General features: G+C 43.7%; 2 protein-coding genes, 1 long non-coding RNA gene, 1 other non-coding gene and 1 pseudogene across 4 annotated transcripts in view; 3 read left to right on the forward strand and 2 right to left on the reverse strand.

The window, feature by feature from the left end:
• Positions 1–11,469, forward strand: nrm (nurim). Its single transcript, XM_017683867.2, has 4 exons — positions 1–185; positions 2,908–3,101; positions 3,800–3,976; positions 6,661–11,469. Exons 1-4 carry the CDS (start codon positions 29–31, stop codon positions 6,973–6,975), a joined length of 843 nt encoding a protein of 280 aa, XP_017539356.1. The 5' UTR covers positions 1–28; the 3' UTR covers positions 6,976–11,469.
• LOC108412015 overlaps positions 1–18,585 on the reverse strand; it is a 380,788-nt pseudogene that overhangs the window by 5,742 nt on the left and 356,461 nt on the right.
• trnak-cuu lies at positions 521–593 on the forward strand. Its single transcript has one exon. It is a non-coding gene; the product is annotated as a tRNA-Lys (tRNA).
• On the reverse strand, positions 11,101–15,969 carry LOC119264291. The gene is made up of 2 exons (XR_005130947.1): positions 15,767–15,969; positions 11,101–12,144 (listed from the first exon to the last, which is right to left on the reverse strand). It is a non-coding gene; the product is annotated as an uncharacterized LOC119264291 (long non-coding RNA).
• The window catches only part of ppp1r18 (protein phosphatase 1, regulatory subunit 18), a 19,489-nt gene continuing 16,590 nt past the window's right edge, over positions 15,687–18,585 (forward strand). The window contains exon 1 of the mRNA XM_017683853.2: positions 15,687–16,983. Coding sequence (XP_017539342.1) covers positions 15,688–16,983 — 1,296 coding nt within the window. The 5' untranslated portion in view covers position 15,687. The remainder of the gene's footprint in view (positions 16,984–18,585) is intronic.

Genomic DNA, 18,585 nt, shown 5'->3' on the forward strand with positions numbered 1-18,585 from the left:
AAGCCGCTGATGGATTTCAAACATAAACATGACCATGGAGTGGACGGCCGTCCGCCCTGCGCTCCTCTGCGCCGCCGCGCTCATTAACTTTGTTTTCGTCTTCGGCACCGGAGCGGACTTCGTTCGCTTCGTTTCCTTTCGCGCGATTTACCACAACATAACCGGCGGAGCGCCGCTGTGCAGAGGTGAGCTCCCTTAACCGGGTTAACCGGTCTGGAGGAAAAGCAGACGAGCTAACTGCGTTTATCAGACAGACGAGCCGGTTATCTGGTTTAAAAGCACTGGACCGGACCGCCTCCCTGGACCGGACCGCCTCACTGGACCGGACCGCCGGAGGACGCGCCGTCCAGCCTAACGTTACTGTGTTGTTAGCCCGGCTGTGGGTGGCTCGGCTAAATGAACGCGTCCCGTGAAGAAGTCGTTGGGTCGTCTTTACGGTTTAATGTGATCGGCCGAATGTATTAGGACGCGTGACCGCACCCTGAGAGAGTTCTGGCTCTCCGGAGACCCGGTGCTCACCGCCCGGCTAGCTCAGTCGGTAGAGCATGAGACTCTTAATCTCAGGGTCGTGGGTTCGAGCCCCACGTTGGGCGAGCCACACTTTTCTGCCTGTCTTCTCCACCTCTCCATCCTGTCTTCTCCACCTCTCCAGCCTGTCTTCTCCACCTCTCCATCCTGTCTTCTCCACCTCTCCAGCCTGTCTTCTCCGCGTCCAGCCTGTCTTCTCCACCTCTCCATCCTGTCTTCTCCGCCTGTCCATCCTGTCTTCTCCGCCTGTCCATCCTGTCTTCTCCACCTCTCCATCCTGTCTTCTCCAACTCTCCGGCCTGTCTTCTCCACCTCTCCATCCTGTCTTCTCCGCCTCTCCAGCCTGTCTTCTCCACCTCTCCATCCTGTCTTCTCCGCCTCTCCAGCCTGTCTTCTCCGCGCGTCTCCAGCCTGTCTTCTCCGCGCGTCTCCAGCCTGTCTTCTCCGCGCGTCCAGCCTGTCTTCTCCGCGCGTCCAGCCTGTCTTCTCCGCGCGTCCAGCCTGTTGGTTCTTCTGAAGGAAAAGGCTTTTATTAAGTTTCAGGTGACAAGTCGGCTTCCGGATCGCCAAAAATGCAAAGGGTCAACACATTACATCAGTTTTTATAATGTTTTTCGAATATGCTCAGTGCTCCTCCCAGGGGTGCCTAACTTTGGCCCAGGCAGCCTTAGGTAGGAATCTGGCTCAGTTAAAATGAATTAAATGGAATCTGTATCGGTGTCGGCGTTTGTGTATCGGAATCTGTATCGGTGTCGGCGTTTGTGTATCGGAATCTGTATCGGTGTCGCCGTTTGTGTATCGGAATCTGTATCGGTGTCGCCGTTTGTGTATCGGAATCTGTATCGGTGTCGGCGTTTGTGTATCGGAATCTGTATCGGTGTCGGCGTTTGTGTATCGGAATCTGTATCGGTGTCGGCGTTTGTGTATCGGAATCTGTATCGGTGTCGGCGTTTGTGTATCGGAATCTGTATCGGTGTCGGCGTTTGTGTATGGGAATCTGTATCGGTGTCGGCGTTTGTGTATCGGAATCTGTATCGGTGTCGGCGTTTGTGTATCGGAATCTGTATCGGTGTCGGCGTTTGTGTATCGGAATCTGTATCGGTGTCGGCGTTTGTGTATCGGAATCTGTATCGGTGTCGCCGTTTGTGTATCGGAATCTGTATCGGTGTCGGCGTTTGTGTATCGGAATCTGTATCGGTGTCGGCGTTTGTGTATCGGAATCTGTATCGGTGTCGACGTTTGTGTATGGGAATCTGTATCGGTGTCGGCGTTTGTGTATGGGAATCTGTATCGGTGTCGGCGTTTGTGTATGGGAATCTGTATCGGTGTCGGCGTTTGTGTATCGGAATCTGTATCGGTGTCGGCGTTTGTGTATCGGAATCTGTATCGGTGTCGGCGTTTGTGTATCGGAATCTGTATCGGTGTCGCCGTTTGTGTATCGGAATCTGTATCGGTGTCGGCGTTTGTGTATGGGAATCTGTATCGGTGTCGCCGTTTGTGTATCGGAATCTGTATCGGTGTCGGCGTTTGTGTATGGGAATCTGTATCGGTGTCGGCGTTTGTGTATGGGAATCTGTATCGGTGTCGGCGTTTGTGTATGGGAATCTGTATCGGTGTCGCCGTTTGTGTATCGGAATCTGTATCGGTGTCGGCGTTTGTGTATGGGAATCTGTATCGGTGTCGGCGTTTGTGTATGGGAATCTGTATCGGTGTCGCCGTTTGTGTATCGGAATCTGTATCGGTGTCGGCGTTTGTGTATCGGAATCTGTATCGGTGTCGGCGTTTGTGTATCGGAATCTGTATCGGTGTCGACGTTTGTGTATGGGAATCTGTATCGGTGTCGGCGTTTGTGTATGGGAATCTGTATCGGTGTCGGCGTTTGTGTATGGGAATCTGTATCGGTGTCGGCGTTTGTGTATGGGAATCTGTATCGGTGTCGGCGTTTGTGTATGGGAATCTGTATCGGTGTCGCCGTTTGTGTATCGGAATCTGTATCGGTGTCGGCGTTTGTGTATCGGAATCTGTATCGGTGTCGGCGTTTGTGTATCGGAATCTGTATCGGTGTCGACGTTTGTGTATGGGAATCTGTATCGGTGTCGGCGTTTGTGTATGGGAATCTGTATCGGTGTCGGCGTTTGTGTATGGGAATCTGTATCGGTGTCGGCGTTTGTGTATCGGAATCTGTATCGGTGTCGGCGTTTGTGTATCGGAATCTGTATCGGTGCTGCCGTTTGTGTATCGGAATCTGTATCGGTGCTGCCGTTTGTGTATGGGAATCGGATCGGAACTGAAAACGTGGATCGGCACGTCCACTAGTAGGAGCGCTTTTTACAGCACTTATTAATGTATTATTTTTTTCAATGTCCTGTTGTCTCTCAGATGCAGTGCCGTGGTCCATTGCTCTGCGGGACAGTGAAGTTTTAAGGGCTCTCGGTGTGGATTTGGCCCTCTTAGCCCTTTTCAGCGTCCAGCACAGCCTGCTGGCCTGGGCTCCTGTTAAGAAGGCCTGCCAGTCTGCTCTGGGGGTCCTAAACCGGGCGATGTACTGCTCCACCACAGCCCTCGCGCTGCAGGTAATGTAAAGACTGAAACGCTCGGTCTTACCTTCAGCCTGTATGTTTTGTTTCTTAATCTTACCTTTTTACACTCTTGTGCAAAAATTGGGCTAGTAGAAAACAAAATGTATTGGTTTCTACTGCTGGTTTAGTTCTGGTCAGAATCCAGCTCAGCAGCGTGTTCCAGCTGTTTCGTCAGTGCCGAGTGGATCAATACAAACTCCAGCGTTTAAAGGAGTCAAAGGAAAAGCTCTCCGCACTGACTTACTTTCTGTTTAATGATTTCTTCTGAACAGCTTTTTAAAAGCTGAGCGCTTTGCCGTTTTAATCTCGGCCCTTTTTTTGCGTGAAACTGTACAGTAAATAAAACGAATATTTTAACATTACTTTGTGTTTTAAGACGTGTTGTTACATGTTTAATTCGTTGTTTTTATTAAGTGTAACGTTCTCATTATAATGGCAGAAAGTTTTGCATACTTTAAGAAATAATCCTTGAAACAAGCAAAATTGTCTGCCAATATAGTGAGAATTTCAGTATCGGTGAGATTATAATAGCAAAATCAGAAATGAGTTGTTATTTGATTTAAGATGATTTTACTTGCTAAGATAATATTCTTTCGCAGCATCTGATTTTCAGTGTATCCAAACTTCTGCATCTGTTTAGAGCACAATTTCTCAGTTTCTTTAATTCAAAGCTCTTGGCGGTTCTGCTGTAGGTGCTGATGCGTTGGTGGCAGCCGGTGACCAGCGCCCCCTGCCTGTGGTCAGTGCGCAGCGCACCCTGGGATATCTGGTTCCCCCTCATCTGCTTCGTAGTTCACTTCCTGTGCTGGGCCACAATCTGCAGCATCCTGCTGATATTCGACTATCCAGAGCTGCTGGGACTCAAGCAGGTAAAATGCACACACACACCAATGTGGAGTGACCGTCTATCAATCAGATTCACTCATAAAATATTTGGAGCACAACAACGACCAAACCCTTCATCCAGGTTTCTCGCTGTTATCAGTGTTACGTTAAGGTAAAGAAAGCTACGCACATGTAAGATAAAACTTGTAGGGCTGCAACAAATATTTTTAGCTTTTACACATAATCCGTAAACACGATCTGCTGTTTTCGATAATTTCACAATAATTAGAATTTTGCAATGAGGAAATTTCACCTCCGCATTTAACCCATCTGTGAAGTGAAACACCACACACACACTAGTGAATACACACACACACTAGGGGGCAGTGAGCACACTTGCCCGGAGCGGTGGGCAGCCCAATCCACAGCACCCGGGGAGCAGTTGGGGGTTAGGTGTCTTGCTCAAGGACACCTCAGTCATGGTCGGATCTGTGGATCGAACTGGCAACCTTCTGGTCACGAGGCTGGTTCCCTAACCTCCAGCTGACGACTGCCCATCATAATAATAATAATAATAAAAAACTAGTTAGATTTTTTCTGTTCAGTTATTAACATGAAGCTTGTCTTGAGCTTTTCTTATTTTTGTGGAATATGTGAATATTTGCGATAATATTGAGTACAATATTCAAAATTGAAAGTAGAGACTAATCAGTGGTTCTGAACTCATACATACAGTATGGGGTACAAGTGGTCACCGCTTTAGATTGTGCATGAAAGTGTAGCACTCTGACCGCCACTGTGGCTGCACATGAGATCTGTGACAGTGCAGTGGAAGAAGAGCTGCTCTGCATCTCTGAAACTGCCTGAAACTGCAGCTGGATTGACTAGAACTCAGTGAAGGCATTTCAGTGTCCAGTGTCTTATTATTGGAAAACCACACCATGCAGTCATATGTTAATAACTTTGTAGTTAAACTAGATAGAAAAAAAATCTATTTTCGTTATACATTAATGTTCAGTTACTGATTTATATGCTGAATTTAAGATAGGATACTGGGGAAAAACATCAAATGTGGCCTGTGATGTTATGACACGTTTCACATTTTGTTTAATTTTTTGTTCAGTATGCTAAACAATATACAGGATTTTGCGTTAACAGTAATAAAATGGCATATCTAAAGATGCTTCTGTAGAGGATGTGTAAACTTATTTTTACTTAGAACAGGGGTCACTAATAGGCGGACCGCGGTCTGAGTCTGGACCCTGACATTGTCCTACGAGGACCTGGATCTATAACCAATAAGCTATGGATAATTATTTAATTTTGACAGGGTGGTCCTATTTTAATCGGTGTAACTTTTTCTAGTACTCTGTACTTTTCCGGTACTGGTTTAGTGGCCCGGGAGTCAATCAGATCTGTGCATTATGATGAGCAGTGAGACTCGAGTCAGTGACACTCACACAGGGGAGGGACGAGGCGAGAAACAGCAGTCAGAGAAGAAAGTGAGTCAGAGGGAAGTTATTCTACATGATGTGATCTAAAAAGAGAAAACTGACAGTAAATGTTGTTGAAATCTGACCGAACTGGACTTTATTTGATCTGATGTTCAGTAAATGTTGGTGAAATCTGACCAAACTGGACTTTATTTGATCTGATGTTCAGTAAATGTTGGTGAAATCTGACCAAACTGGACTTTATTTGATCTGATGTTCAGTAAATGTTGGTGAAATCTGACCGAACTGGACTTTATTTGATCTGATGTTCAGTAAATGTTGGTGAAATCTGACCGAACTGGACTTTATTTGATCTGATGTTCAGTAAATGTTGGTGAAATCTGACTGAACTGGACTTTATTTGATCTGATGTTCAGTAAATGTTGGTGAAATCTGACCGAACTGGACTTTATTTGATCTGATGTTCAGTTGTCGACTGTATAAGATGCTGATATTCCTACTCGGCTACTTCAGTAAACAGTATGTGGCACTGAATCACGATGCAAGATCCGGACCTTCGCTTGAGGAAATTTTCTCTAAATTGATCTTACTGAATTTTAATTAAACACTCCTGACTTATGTTTTGACTGGGGGTGCCTAAACTTTCATATATGACTGTATGTTAAATGCTAAACACAAAAAGTAAGTAAGTAAGGAAAACAGTGTTGATCTGTCAGTGGCTAAGGGTAATTCTGTGTTTGGATATTCTTTTTCTTTTTATAGACTGTCTTCTTTTATAGATATTTTAATGAAATTACAGGAACCTAGCAGTGATGTAAATCATAGGTGTACATTATTATCATACATTATACACATCTTGGCTGTCTTGCAAAAACCTTGAATCTCCATTTTTCTTGTTTTTTTTTTTTTGTACGTTTTTGAATAATTTTAAATCTCCAGTCATGCCTTGCATTGTGTCAAAATTTTGTGATGAACAGACCAAATGAAACACGAAACACTCCAAAATTACCTAGAAAATAATTGTGTTACATTAACTTTGTTCTCAAGAATGTTTTTTACTTCTCTTGTAAAATTCCCATTTTGGAGATACAAGCTTTAGTCATATCGTTGCTGTCTAAACAAAGTATAACTACATTTTATTGAAATGGCGCTATCACAGCCTTTTACGTGTGAATACCGTAAGACTGGGTTTGATCGGTCACTTAGAGGCTAAAGAGAGTGAGATTCTGTAAGCAAGCAGGGCTGAAATGTTGAGTAATTTCTCTTTCTCTCAGGTTTATTACGAATGTTTGGGGCTCGGCGACCCGCTCTTGCTGAAGTCCCCCCGTGCTCAGCGTCTTTATGCCCACCTGCGTCACCCGGTGTGTGTGGAGCTGCTGCTGGTGCTCTGGCTGCTGCCCACGCTGCCGCTGGACAGGTGTGTTCTGGCTGCGTACCTGTCGCTCTACCTGGCTCTGGCGCACTCTCTGGACGCTCAGGACTGCGCCTACCTCAGCGCACAGCTCCACAGCAAACTGCAGCTCTTCTCTGCTCCACAGGGGGGAGCTGCTCACATCAACAGCAACAACAATGAGCAAAAGCAGGACTGAGCTCAGCTGATCTTCCAAACATCTAACACCTCTTTGAGTCTTGCCTGAATATTTTTACTTTTATTTTCATTTTTAAAAGTATGTCGTGACTCTTATTAGTCACACTAAACTCCCATCACAAGTATTTGGTTTATTTTTCACTTTCGGTCTCATGAAGATAAGTATTTAAGCTGTGGAATAGAGATCAAACGTCAACCGCACAGATGAAAGGTCATGAGGTCTAACTCACCAGCAACAAATAAAATTAATTACAAGCATCATAGACAGTATTACTAGAGTCACTAGCTGTATTGCACTGGACTAAGTCGCCGCGCTGCTGCTCGTTTTCATGTTTTCTCATCTTTAACACGTCAGCCTATCTTACAGAGCTACAGTCATATGCAAAAGTATGTGCACCCCTGGTCAAATTGCACATTTGTTTTTGATTTATCAAGTAAAAATAAGTTAACGCAGTCTCTATAGAGAACATGCTTCTTCTATTGGGATACGTACTGCTGTACGTTAAAATCACTAAAGTGCTAAAATTAGCATGAAATGGCACATTAATTTTCCTATAGGGGGTGTTATTTTCGATTAAAATAAATAAATAAATAAATAAAAATCTTATTTTACCCGGGGTGTCTAAACATTTGCATATGACTGTGTGTCAGGTACATTAGAGACAGAAGGCACAACATAAGTAGATCATGTGGTTCTCACAACTGAAACTGAGAAACATAAGCATATTTATAGTAACACTTTCCTGAAGGGCAGTTTTCGTAAGGCTACGTAAGCCCTTCATGGCAACTGACATAAACACACATAACCATCTGTGAAAGCTTATTCTAACAAGTGTCTGTTGTTATAAAAGCCGCGCTGTCAAATTTGATCCCTATTGGAGCTGGATTAGTTTCTGTAATTTGAGTGATTTATTCTAGTATTAATTTGCAATGTCTGTAGTTTTTGCAAGTCTGCTAAGTTAATTTTCTGCAGTAAATTGGCTCCTATAATAACAAAACCGGGTGGTAGACATGCTGCCCCAATTCATTAATCCTCACGTTCATGACTAGACTACAGAAACTCGGAGCGTTATTGGTTAAAGCCCGAAGAGTCCAAACCCATCACAAAACCACGGAGCAGCCGTACGTCTGGAGAATTGACATTTATGTCTTGCGTGCAGGTACCAGGCACCTAGCCAGCCTGTTAAACAGTAGACTGACACAGTCTTATAGGTGGACTGATGCCAAGAGTAGGTGCAGCCTATACATGACAAGGGACAGGTGTGACAGACATGACCATGTAGGGATAAACAAGAATGGGCAGAACAGAATGTTCTACATACAGTCACAGTCCAGGCACACAGTACTGAATATAATAATACAGGGAGATTCACTCGAAAGAGGCCCTGAATATTCTGTTGTAACTCCCGTTGGGATGAAGCAATCTGAAAAAAAAATACACTACATACCTCAACGTGTGTGTAATCAGTGGCCTCTGCCATGGGAAGGAATCGCTGATCCCGTCGTTTCCAAGTTCTGTACCATCTTCTGAATGAGACTCTTTGAAGGTCACGAACACCATATTTCTTTCCAAATTCACTCTGACATCGCTTAAACAAACTGGAGACCCAATAGGTTCGCACCATGAAGATGTGCTGTTCCCCTACACAGGGGAAGTTGCAAACGGAGGTTAAACGTTGCGACGGCTGTCCGGCGCCCACCTCATCACTGACGCAGGGCCGTCCCGGCTTGTTCGAAGCTCTGTATACTGAGGAGCACATTGCACGTTGTTTGGTTCAGATTGCTTCGTCCTAGAGAGATATTACACAATATGCAAGGCCTCTTTCGAGTGAATCTCCCTGTACAGAACGTGGCTCTAAATGCATTACATAGCAGTAAATTCCTCCAGGCAGATTTACAAGCAGGAGAAAAAATTAAACATCGTCCGTTTAGCAGCCGTCACACAAGGCTGTCGAACATCCACGTGATGGTGTTTTCCGTTACCAGACCTGCTTTAAAACTACAACAGCTGGAATCATCTTTTATAACTGCCTGTACAGATTTATGTCAGTTGTCATCAAAGGCTTATGTAGGTGTTATGTAGCCTGATGAATGATTTTTTTTTTCTCTGCTTATGGAATTGTTAGGCTGCGAAGGCCATGTACATTCATAACACAAAGCAATATTAATTATGTAATAATAGTAATGTAATCATTAATCTAATGATTCTAAAACAGTAACTTGAGTATTTATGAACAGCTTATAAAACAAAAAAGAAATGACGTTATGATGCGTTGTTCCCAGGTAATGGAGCTTATGAGGCTGAAACGCATCACATTTCTGCTGTAACTGATTTTATCCTTGCAGCCACACAGGTCTCATTTTTCACCGAAATAATAATACGATAACAGTACTAACTCCATTACTTGGAAATGAAGCTTTGTAACGGCGTTATAAAATTAGTAAATATATATCACTTTAGTTCAATGTCAGTACCATTTCATTTATCTCAAACTTTTATTTCATCTCGGGAAGACTGAGAAACTGTTCATAAATATTCAATTATTGCCTTACATATGCTATTCAGTCCTTACGCATGTATTAGTCCCTATGTAGGTAACTTTCACATAAGGTGTTACCATATTTTGTGCCTTTATGCAGTTTCTAAGCTGCTTTTGAAGTTTTTAAGATCCCATTAAGATCGGTGTTATTGGTTTTGCTATTGGTTGGGGTTTTTTATACATGCTTTCTTTCTTAAAATAATTGTGCATCATTCAAATATAGCAAAAAAAGTGCATTCATCGTGTGATAATTCAGAGATTTACTCAGCAGTATATCCATACTGAGCGTTACTTTGCTGTGGCCTGCTCAGGATTTCAGAAGAGGGCTGCAAGAGTGAATTACTTCAGAATTAAAGTTGCTTGCAATAACTACAGATGGTGTACATATGGACACAGGGCCACTTAAGTTGCTTGATTCCTCCTTACGTTTCATGTACGTAGTATTTTTCATAACAACGAAGAAAAAAAAATCATACTGCAGTATTTTGTATAAATAAGGGATGGGCAGTGTGACGATAATTAGCATGACTGTGATAAATTATATCACAATATGCTTTCCGAAGCATACTGTACATGTGGTCAGTACTTAAAAACTACATGTCTGATTACAAAGATGCATAATTGGTCCTGCTTAATTCGATTTAGTGTTGTGCAGCATGTAAAGTGGTAGAGATAATTCATTCTTCTCAGTTTTGAAAGTGTTTTCTGAATTTGGCATACATTTTTTAAATTCAACTTGTCAGAAGAATCATAAAGTGTATCGTGAAATTGTCCTCAGGTATCATGATATTATGTTTTTGCCATATTGCCCAGGTCTAGGGTGAAGTAAGGCATTTATAGAGGTAAAAATACGCTTCACTGCCACTTTTTGGAGTAGGAGCTGCTTTATATTCTTTATATCTATATGACTACTGTGATATTTTTAATGTGATTGACATGCGTTGAAGTGTCCCAAAATAGACTGTATGGGTCCACCTCCATCAGAAGCTCAGCTAATTGGTCCAAGAGCTTTTTATCATGTGTAATTCCTGAACATAACCCACCTTGGAGCAGGTTAGGCATGCAGCGTAGATTGCCACTGAATGTTTTGTACGTAAAAAGCCAACACCACGTTTTTAAAAAAAGGTTTAAAATTAGTTTTAGTTTTAACCAATTCTAAAACAGCCAGTTCAGAATGTAAGGAGGACATTAGCGAAGTTGAAATGCAGTGCCCTTATGAATCAAGCATTTCTCGCATGAGCTCTTTTCTACTCATGGAATTGTCTTTATTATTCATAAATATGTAAAGAACACAGGGTTTTGATATTTATGGGATTAAATTGTTGATGTTGACCTTTTATATGCACTGAAAAAGTGATGCATTGAAGCTGCTTGATTGAAATGTGTGTATAGGTATTTTCCACACAAATAAGCGACATTATGTCAATACAATTTTGGTTTATTTTTGGCAATAACTGTGTAGATGTGATACATAGTTACATGGAAAAATTTGAACACACCTAGTCAAGTGACATGCTCTGATTTTCTAAGGAACAATAATGCATCTTCTACAGAAAACACACTTTTCTGCAAATTTTTAGTTCAGCTTGAAAAACACAGAATATAAACTGTGCCATAACTTTTGCACAGGCCACATTGTTTTTTCTCCCCTATGTTAAATTCAGCAAATAAACAGTAATAGTGTATTACAGTGTGTAGAAGTGCTTTGTAGAGGATGAGTTAACTTATTTATACTTAAAGAAGCAACAAGCATGATTTTGACTAGAGTGGCTAAACTTTTGCATTGACTGTGTTATTAAGGAGGAAATTATATATACATTTGAATCGTGTGAATTCTGCATCACTTTCTTCAATGTGGAATAATGTTTTTTAAAGTTTTAATAATGTTATGTAATCATCAGGCAGTTTGGTGCATGCTTTCCTTTTTTTAATAAAAACATTTGGTTGCACAGAAATAAGTGTCGTTGGTTATCCCGTAATGGCCATTCCGTGTGGGTGCATGGGGATTGATGTCTGGAAGTGAAGCGTGATAAAGAATGAGAGGAGCCGCCGGTTTAATGAGCTGCATGTCCAGCTCTGACCTGCTCTCTGTGCAGTATTAGTGTTGGGGAGTGCTCTAAGGAAATGAGACCACACTGTCTTTAGTAGAAATTCATGGGATTCTTCAAACAGCGGCAAACAAAGAGTAGTTTTAAGCTGTGCTGCTGCATCCGAGTCAACCTGGGACTTACAACCTTGCCTTCTCCGAACGCTGAACCCCCCATGGAGAAGCAGAGAGAACAGAGGCCTAGCAGACGGACTTGGCTTATTTTAAGGCATTTTCTTAGGGTGAGCAGTCTGCTTTGTGCCACTAACTCCCCTGAAGCACTTTAATGGGATTACAGGATTACAGGCGTGCGCCACTGAGGCCAGGAATATTTACTACCAGCGGAGGTGCTCTCGGTACGCACTCTGATTCAGCACAAGATCATACTCAAGGAACGGATTAATAACCATAATAATCAGTCCATAGGTTTTGGTGACTGTGCTTTGGCTCTTGGTGGTTTCCGCTTTGGCAGACTGATCTTCTGCAGCATCACTTTTGGAGCTCTTCAGGAGATCTTCTAGCAGACAGCTCGGAAGAGACAGCACTACAAGGGAAACATGAGGTTCTGTGGTTTACCTTTTTTATGAAAAAGGTATGCTTTTAAACATTTTTAATGGTGACAACTGTCAACATAAAACTCCAAACTTGCATATGAGATGTATTTTTTTGTTTCTCTGGAGAGCAGACAGCCTATAATCAGTCACAACCTAGAAGTGCTAATTAAAATCTTCATTCCTAGACCACAATCTTTCACCCAAGACCACCACATACTCTGATTCTATGGGTTTATTAAAGTATAAAGGAATATATAACTGAACATTGTATTATTTGTAACCTGACTGATTCAGTTCCCTGAAGGGCACCATCATATTAGTGTTTTCATGACCTCTGTTCCTAAACAAATTATTATTATTAGAAATTATTCTAACCTACTTTGTTGAATATATAGCGACTATGATGCCTTTGGCTGAAGCTGCAGCTTGGAGCAGAATTGAATTCCTCATATATCAGCTTATTCCTTCAATTTCAAATATGCAGGACCAGTAAGACTCAACTTTCTCCAAATCAAACTCCTTCAAATCCTACCGCTGTATATGTGGAGCTTGATTCAGAAGGAGAACAGTAAACTAGCCATGAAAATCTACATTTCAGTTTTGAGCATTAGTCACTACAAACAAGTCAAAAGACCACTGGCAGAGAAAAAGAAACTGTTAGCAAATATCATTTTTATTTATTTCATGATGAGGGATAAGACTGAATTGAATCAAATGAGATGTTTTCAGTATGAAATGTGCCTGTAAACATTGGTTGGACACAAACTGGAAACCTATAAGCTCTGTTATGTACTCACTCTTTGATGTATTTACTTTTGACAGGGCTAACAACTACTTTAGTGAAAGAAATTCACCCATCTATCCATCCATTCATTCATCCATCAGCTATGTCGGTCTCTGTACTGCCAGAATGGAAACAGCTCCTCCTGGAGCGGAAGAGGAGGGAGGAGGAAGAGAGAGAGAGGAGAGAAAGAGAAGAAGAGGAGAGGTTGGCCAGCATGCCTGCCTGGAAACGAGGGATCATCCAACGCAGGAGGGCCAAACAGGAGGGTGGAGGAGAGCGGAGAGAGAGCGAGAGAGAGGGAGGTCAGCACAGTTGCCTAGATAGAAACTCTGATGGTCCGTGTGATGATCGGCTGATGTTCAGACAGACAGACAATGAGAATGAGACTGCATCCAAAACACATAACCAGGTATCCGTAGAAACTATCGGCCCGATCCGACAGAACCCCTTCATCCGCTCCCAGAACAGCTACAGGAGAGACAACCGGAGGAGAGAGACAGAGAAAGAGAACCATGGAAGAGAGAAAGAGAGGGAGAGTATATATGAAAAGACAGGTGGAGATGAAAACACAGGGGAGAAGGAGAAAGACATTGAAGAAGAAGAGAGCCAAGGCCAGGAAAGGGACTTCTGGAGAGGGAGGGATAGAGAGATGAGGATAGAGAGAACCAGGGACAGAAGTGAAGGAAGAGAAAGAGTTGGGAGAGAAGTCTTAAAGGACAGAGAGAAGGATGCAGTGAGAGGAAGGAGGGAAGGAGAAAGAGATGGTGTCTGCCTTCCTCTCGTCCCTGGCCTTCGCACCATCAAAGCAGAAAACATCATCATTATTGAGAAAGACAGCAAGACCAGTGAAAGAGATGCACAGAGGGAGAAGGCAGAGTGGGACGGAGAAAGAGCATCTGAGGAGGAAGAGAAGAAAGGCATGAGGATGGATCTGAGAGAGTTTCTGGCCACTGGGGGAAATGTGACAGAGATTCGGGCTTCAGAGGTCCTGATCATCAAACCATCCATCATGGAAGAGAAAAGTGGAGAAGGAAAGAAGGGTGAGGGAGAGCGAGGGAACGAGAGGAAGAGCAGCAAGGAGAACGAAATGATGAGTGAGAAGGAGAAAACAAAGGAGGGAGGGATAGGAAAAGAGAAAGCAAGAGATCACGATGGAGAGATGAAGGAAGCTGAAGCTTGGCCTGGGAGCTCACCGGATCTGCATAAAGACTCATGCCAACAAGAGGACAGCAGCCTTGGAAGTGGGAGGGTCAGTCAGATCCTCAGCAAATTTGGCCAGCATCCAAAACCACCCTGCAGGTCCAAAAGCACTGATTCCTTCACCAAGCCAGGCAAGGAAAGCTCCAAAGCTAGGCTCAGCTGTGGGACAGAGGAAGAGAGGAAGGAGGATATAGAAACCATGGGATTCAAGGGAGTACCCAAACGCTCATTCAGTTTCTCTGAACGGGTGGTATGTGTATGTGAAGAGAGGAAGGTGGTGGAAAGGACATTCTCCGACCGCCGACTTCCACCACCAGTGGTGATCAAGAATGAGCAACCTCAGAGTGTTGATATAGGCATCAGGAGACAAGGAAGCGCCATAAATGAACAACAGATTGTGATGCAGAGGAAGAGAGAGATTGAAGGTGAGATGGAGGAGAAAAGACAACGAGAAAGAATGGAGGGGAAGGAAAAAGAAAGGAAGGAACAGGGAAGCATGGAAGCAAATGGAGGAGAAGTCTTCAGCGTGGCATCAGTTCGAAATCCAGAGGGCATTGCGTTTGCTAGACGGATCCCGATCAGACAGGACAAGAGAGAGTTGAGATTTAAGGAGGGGAATGAGAGAGAGAGGACAATGGAGAGAGAAAGAATGACAGAAAAAGAAAAAGAGATGGAAACAGAGAGGCAGAAGATGCGGAATGAGGTAACTGAGAAAGGAAGGCAAACAGAATTTCACGTTGAGAAAAAATCTGAATACGTAACACTTAGGAGAGACAGAGAGGAAGTAACAGTAGTGATGGAGACTGTGAAGTCACTCTGTTCATACACCCTCGATGGTAATGACTGGTCAAATTCTCACACTGTCTCAGATCATAAAGCTGTCAGTACCCAGTACCCAGCAATCTGCAGTGTTTCTAAATCCCCACCAGGCACCAAAATGAAAGGAGGAGATGCTACCACAGATTTCCACAAGCATGACAACCAGCCAGAACAAACTGTGCTGCTGCAGCACACAGAGGAGCTACTGGGTAAGACTCAGAGAATGCAGGATGCAAGGGATAATAGTCTTATGGAACCAAGGAGAGAGAGTGATGTTACTGGAAGCAAAGAGAAAGAGCGAGAGAAGAGTGCAATTTGGCACGAACAAGAAGAAAACAGGGAAATGGCTAACACACACATTTATCGTCCAGCTTTGTTGAAGAGGGCCGCTGAAGTTGAAACGTCAACTGTGAAGTCTCCTAAACACACTTCTCGGCTGGCTGGAGTTGGCCAGCAGGAGATCCGCATACCCAGATCTGTATTTTTTGGAGTTGATGAGCTGGCAGAGGGATGTACGCAAGGGCCCTCAATAGAAGATGGACAGATTGGAGGAGGAGATAAAGGAAAAGGTGTGGAGAGGAGGGAGAGCTGGAAGGCTGGAAGACCCCTAACTAGAGTGGAGTCCCTGAGAGAAAGGATCCGCCAGAGAGAGATGGAGAGGCAAAGGAGAGGAGAGGCAGAGGGGGAGGGGGAGGGCGAAAGAGAAACAGGCAGGAGTGAGGGAGAGGGGATGGAGAGAGGAGAGATGAGGAGGGAAGCAGAAGGCGCTCTGAGAGCAGTGATGGTAAACAGACAGGAAGTAGCCTCACCGCAGACTCTCAGCATGTTTGACGTCACAAAGGAAGCAAGTGTGTCAAAAGCCAGCCCCCAACTTCCTGCTTCTGTTCCTCTCTCACTGTCACAATCTCTCTCAGCTGGACGAGAAGCTCCAAAACTCTCCGGCAACAGCCAGTGTTTTTCGGAGCAAAATGAGGAGGATTTCGGCAGTCAGCAAGACCCTGACAGCTTGACAGTAGCACCACCGGAAGAAGGAGAAGCAGAGGAGGATCTATTCGAGGAAGAGTACATTTGCCCTTCCAATTCTCCGTCTCCACCCAGCTCTCTTTCCCCAACTCCCTCACCGCCCCTGCCCCACTCTCTCGCTGCCATGAGTCGGATCTATAACTTGAAGACTGTGGGCTCCAGAACCGCAGTGTGCATCAGCGAAAGAAACTCGGATGTCCCCACATGCAGCAGAAAGGTATTCCCAGAGGGTCGGTTCACTCCATTATCCCACTCAGTGACCCAAACTTCAGTGTGTTCACAAGAACGGGCAACTCTGGGGTCGGACAGGATGGTGAGGGATGGCCAGGCAGCACTAACCACAGAAACAGCGGTTCAGTCAGTACAGCGACAGGTGGAGCAACTGCAACTCAGAGAACAGGAAGCGAGGCACAGTTCCCATGGGGATGGAGAAACACAGTGTGGTCCAAAGAAAGAGATTGGGGGAAAGATAGCTCAGGGCCAGAAAAGACCGGACGCACAAACAGAGACGCAGAAACCCCCAACATCCACCAACTCCAAAGCTTCTCCATCCCGGCAGACAGGCTCACAAAGTAAACTTCCCCAACCCAAGTTGTTTACGATTAATACCAGGAACGTTCATTCACCTGAAAACCTCCAAAAACCACTTGAACGAGCCATTGCCCCATCATCACCCTTGTCTCCTTCCTCTGTTTCCATCTCTCCCTCTGTAACTTCCTCTTCATCTCAACCTTCTCCTCTCTTCTCCATCCGGAGCGCCTCTGGTGGCCCAGGGAAGAGAGGGACCACTATAACCATCACCCCCAGAAGGCCAGCAGCAGGGATCTCTGCTTTGCCAGCTCCATCAGTTAGCCCATCAACACCCCCAACTCCAGCTCCTGAGCCTGACACAGGTGAGGGACATAAGAAGAGATACCCCACAGCTGAGGAGATTGAGGTGATTGGCGGGTACCAGAACTTGGAGAACTCATGCTTGGTGAAAAACAGAGGAACGCCGAAAGGGGTAAGGATGAAAAAAGAATTGTATTTTTTGCAGCTAGGTTACAAACTCTGCCTGTCAAAGTGTAAAGCTTTTCAAACTGTTTTATATACAAATGAGCATGTTTTGTGTGTCAGTTTGCAATAGCAACATTTTAAAGAATAATCAAGTGAATTGAACAGAACGTGTTATATATGGCAAATATCTGTGACGCCATTGGATAGAAAGATTAATAATAAAGCCCATGTATTTCTCCCCTTGAGCTGAAAGTACTCAACACTCAAAGCTTAAAGTTTTAAACCACCTTTGGGCCAAAATAGTTTCTTTCAACAACAGTTTTAATAAACCAAACTGTCAAATAACAGTGATTGTTGCCAAAAAACTATGAGCAAATAGTGCAAGTATTAATATAAAGAAAATTCAAGTTAAAAAAAAAACTTTAAACAGTTTTTTAAAAAGACACGTTACCCAATTTACCAGTAGTTACTCAAGTGGTTGCAGTGAAGATGTGACTAAGCCCAAACCTCACAGAACTCTTTAACAGCACTTTGTGCTAAAGAGAGAGAAAAATAATGAGAGAGGGAGAGTTATCTTTCATTAGCACTGTTAGAACATCTCCCTATGTGACTCCAGCCAGAACACATGCTCAGCCTTAAGCCTTCTTAAGCTCTAACTCTCACGCCATCACAGCTGACAGGTTAAAAAGCAGACACAACCACACTTGTTTCATAATACAAGACGCTTTTGAGGAAGGCAAAATATATGCCTAAATTCTCAAACCCTTGCTTCACTCAGCGTAATCCTAACAGATCTGACCATGTCAGTCTAACAATCTGCTACATTTGATAAACTCTCATATTCATAGTGACTTACCATGTGCTCATGTTACAGAGTTAGGCAAATATAATGTTAACAGTCTTACCCAAGGACTCTTATTGATATAGTGTGATGTGCATGCCCATGCAAGGACTTAAACCCCAGTTTTCCGCCTACAGTGCAACAATGTTAACCACTACACTATGCCAACTAGTTTATAGTGCTGGCGTTTTTATACTCCAACTTATCTTGCTATAAAGGGGATATTCTTACAGCAGGAAGTGACGGGGAGATATTCAAGGAGTTCAGTATTTGTAGTTGCCACCTGGATCTGTATTTTAAAACTTCTCAGATTAGGAGAGCTGATCTAGGGTCTGAAAACATCAGTAAGGTCATAGTAAATAAGAGAGAAATTTGATCCTAGGTCAAGACTCCAACTTGGTGAGGCTTTGTGAATGTGGGCCCTGGTCTCTCTCTCTCTTTCTGTCTTACTGTCTCCTGTCTCTCATTCTCTGCTGTCAAACTGTCAGTAATCACTCAGTAATCGGTCACCCAGTAATCCTAACGGTATCTGACGCACCCTGTCACCTTACACACACACCACACCCTCTCGCAGCCCTTCTTTTGTCGGCCTGAGACGTTGGGCAAGGGTATCCAGAGAGCAGAAAAAGGGCTGTATTTAACTTAACCTGAAAAATCAAATCGCAGTATCCACATCCTCTGAGTCATACTGTACCAGACACGTGCCTTAGGTAACTTCCTGGACGAATTGGCGAAGAACTTGCACTGTGTTACTCTATTGTTGGGTTG

Source organism: Pygocentrus nattereri, chromosome 11, assembly GCF_015220715.1.
Source record: "Pygocentrus nattereri isolate fPygNat1 chromosome 11, fPygNat1.pri, whole genome shotgun sequence".
Taxonomy (NCBI): domain Eukaryota; kingdom Metazoa; phylum Chordata; class Actinopteri; order Characiformes; family Serrasalmidae; genus Pygocentrus; species Pygocentrus nattereri.

Coding starts and splice junctions, on each gene's coding strand:
- nrm (XM_017683867.2), top strand. CDS start 29: ATGACCATGGAGTGGACGGCCGTCCGCCCTGCGCTCCTCTGCGCCGCC. Junction 3,102..3,799: donor CCACAGCCCTCGCGCTGCAG/GTAATGTAAAGA, acceptor GTTCTGCTGTAG/GTGCTGATGCGTTGGTGGCA. Junction 3,977..6,660: donor AGCTGCTGGGACTCAAGCAG/GTAAAATGCACA, acceptor TCTTTCTCTCAG/GTTTATTACGAATGTTTGGG.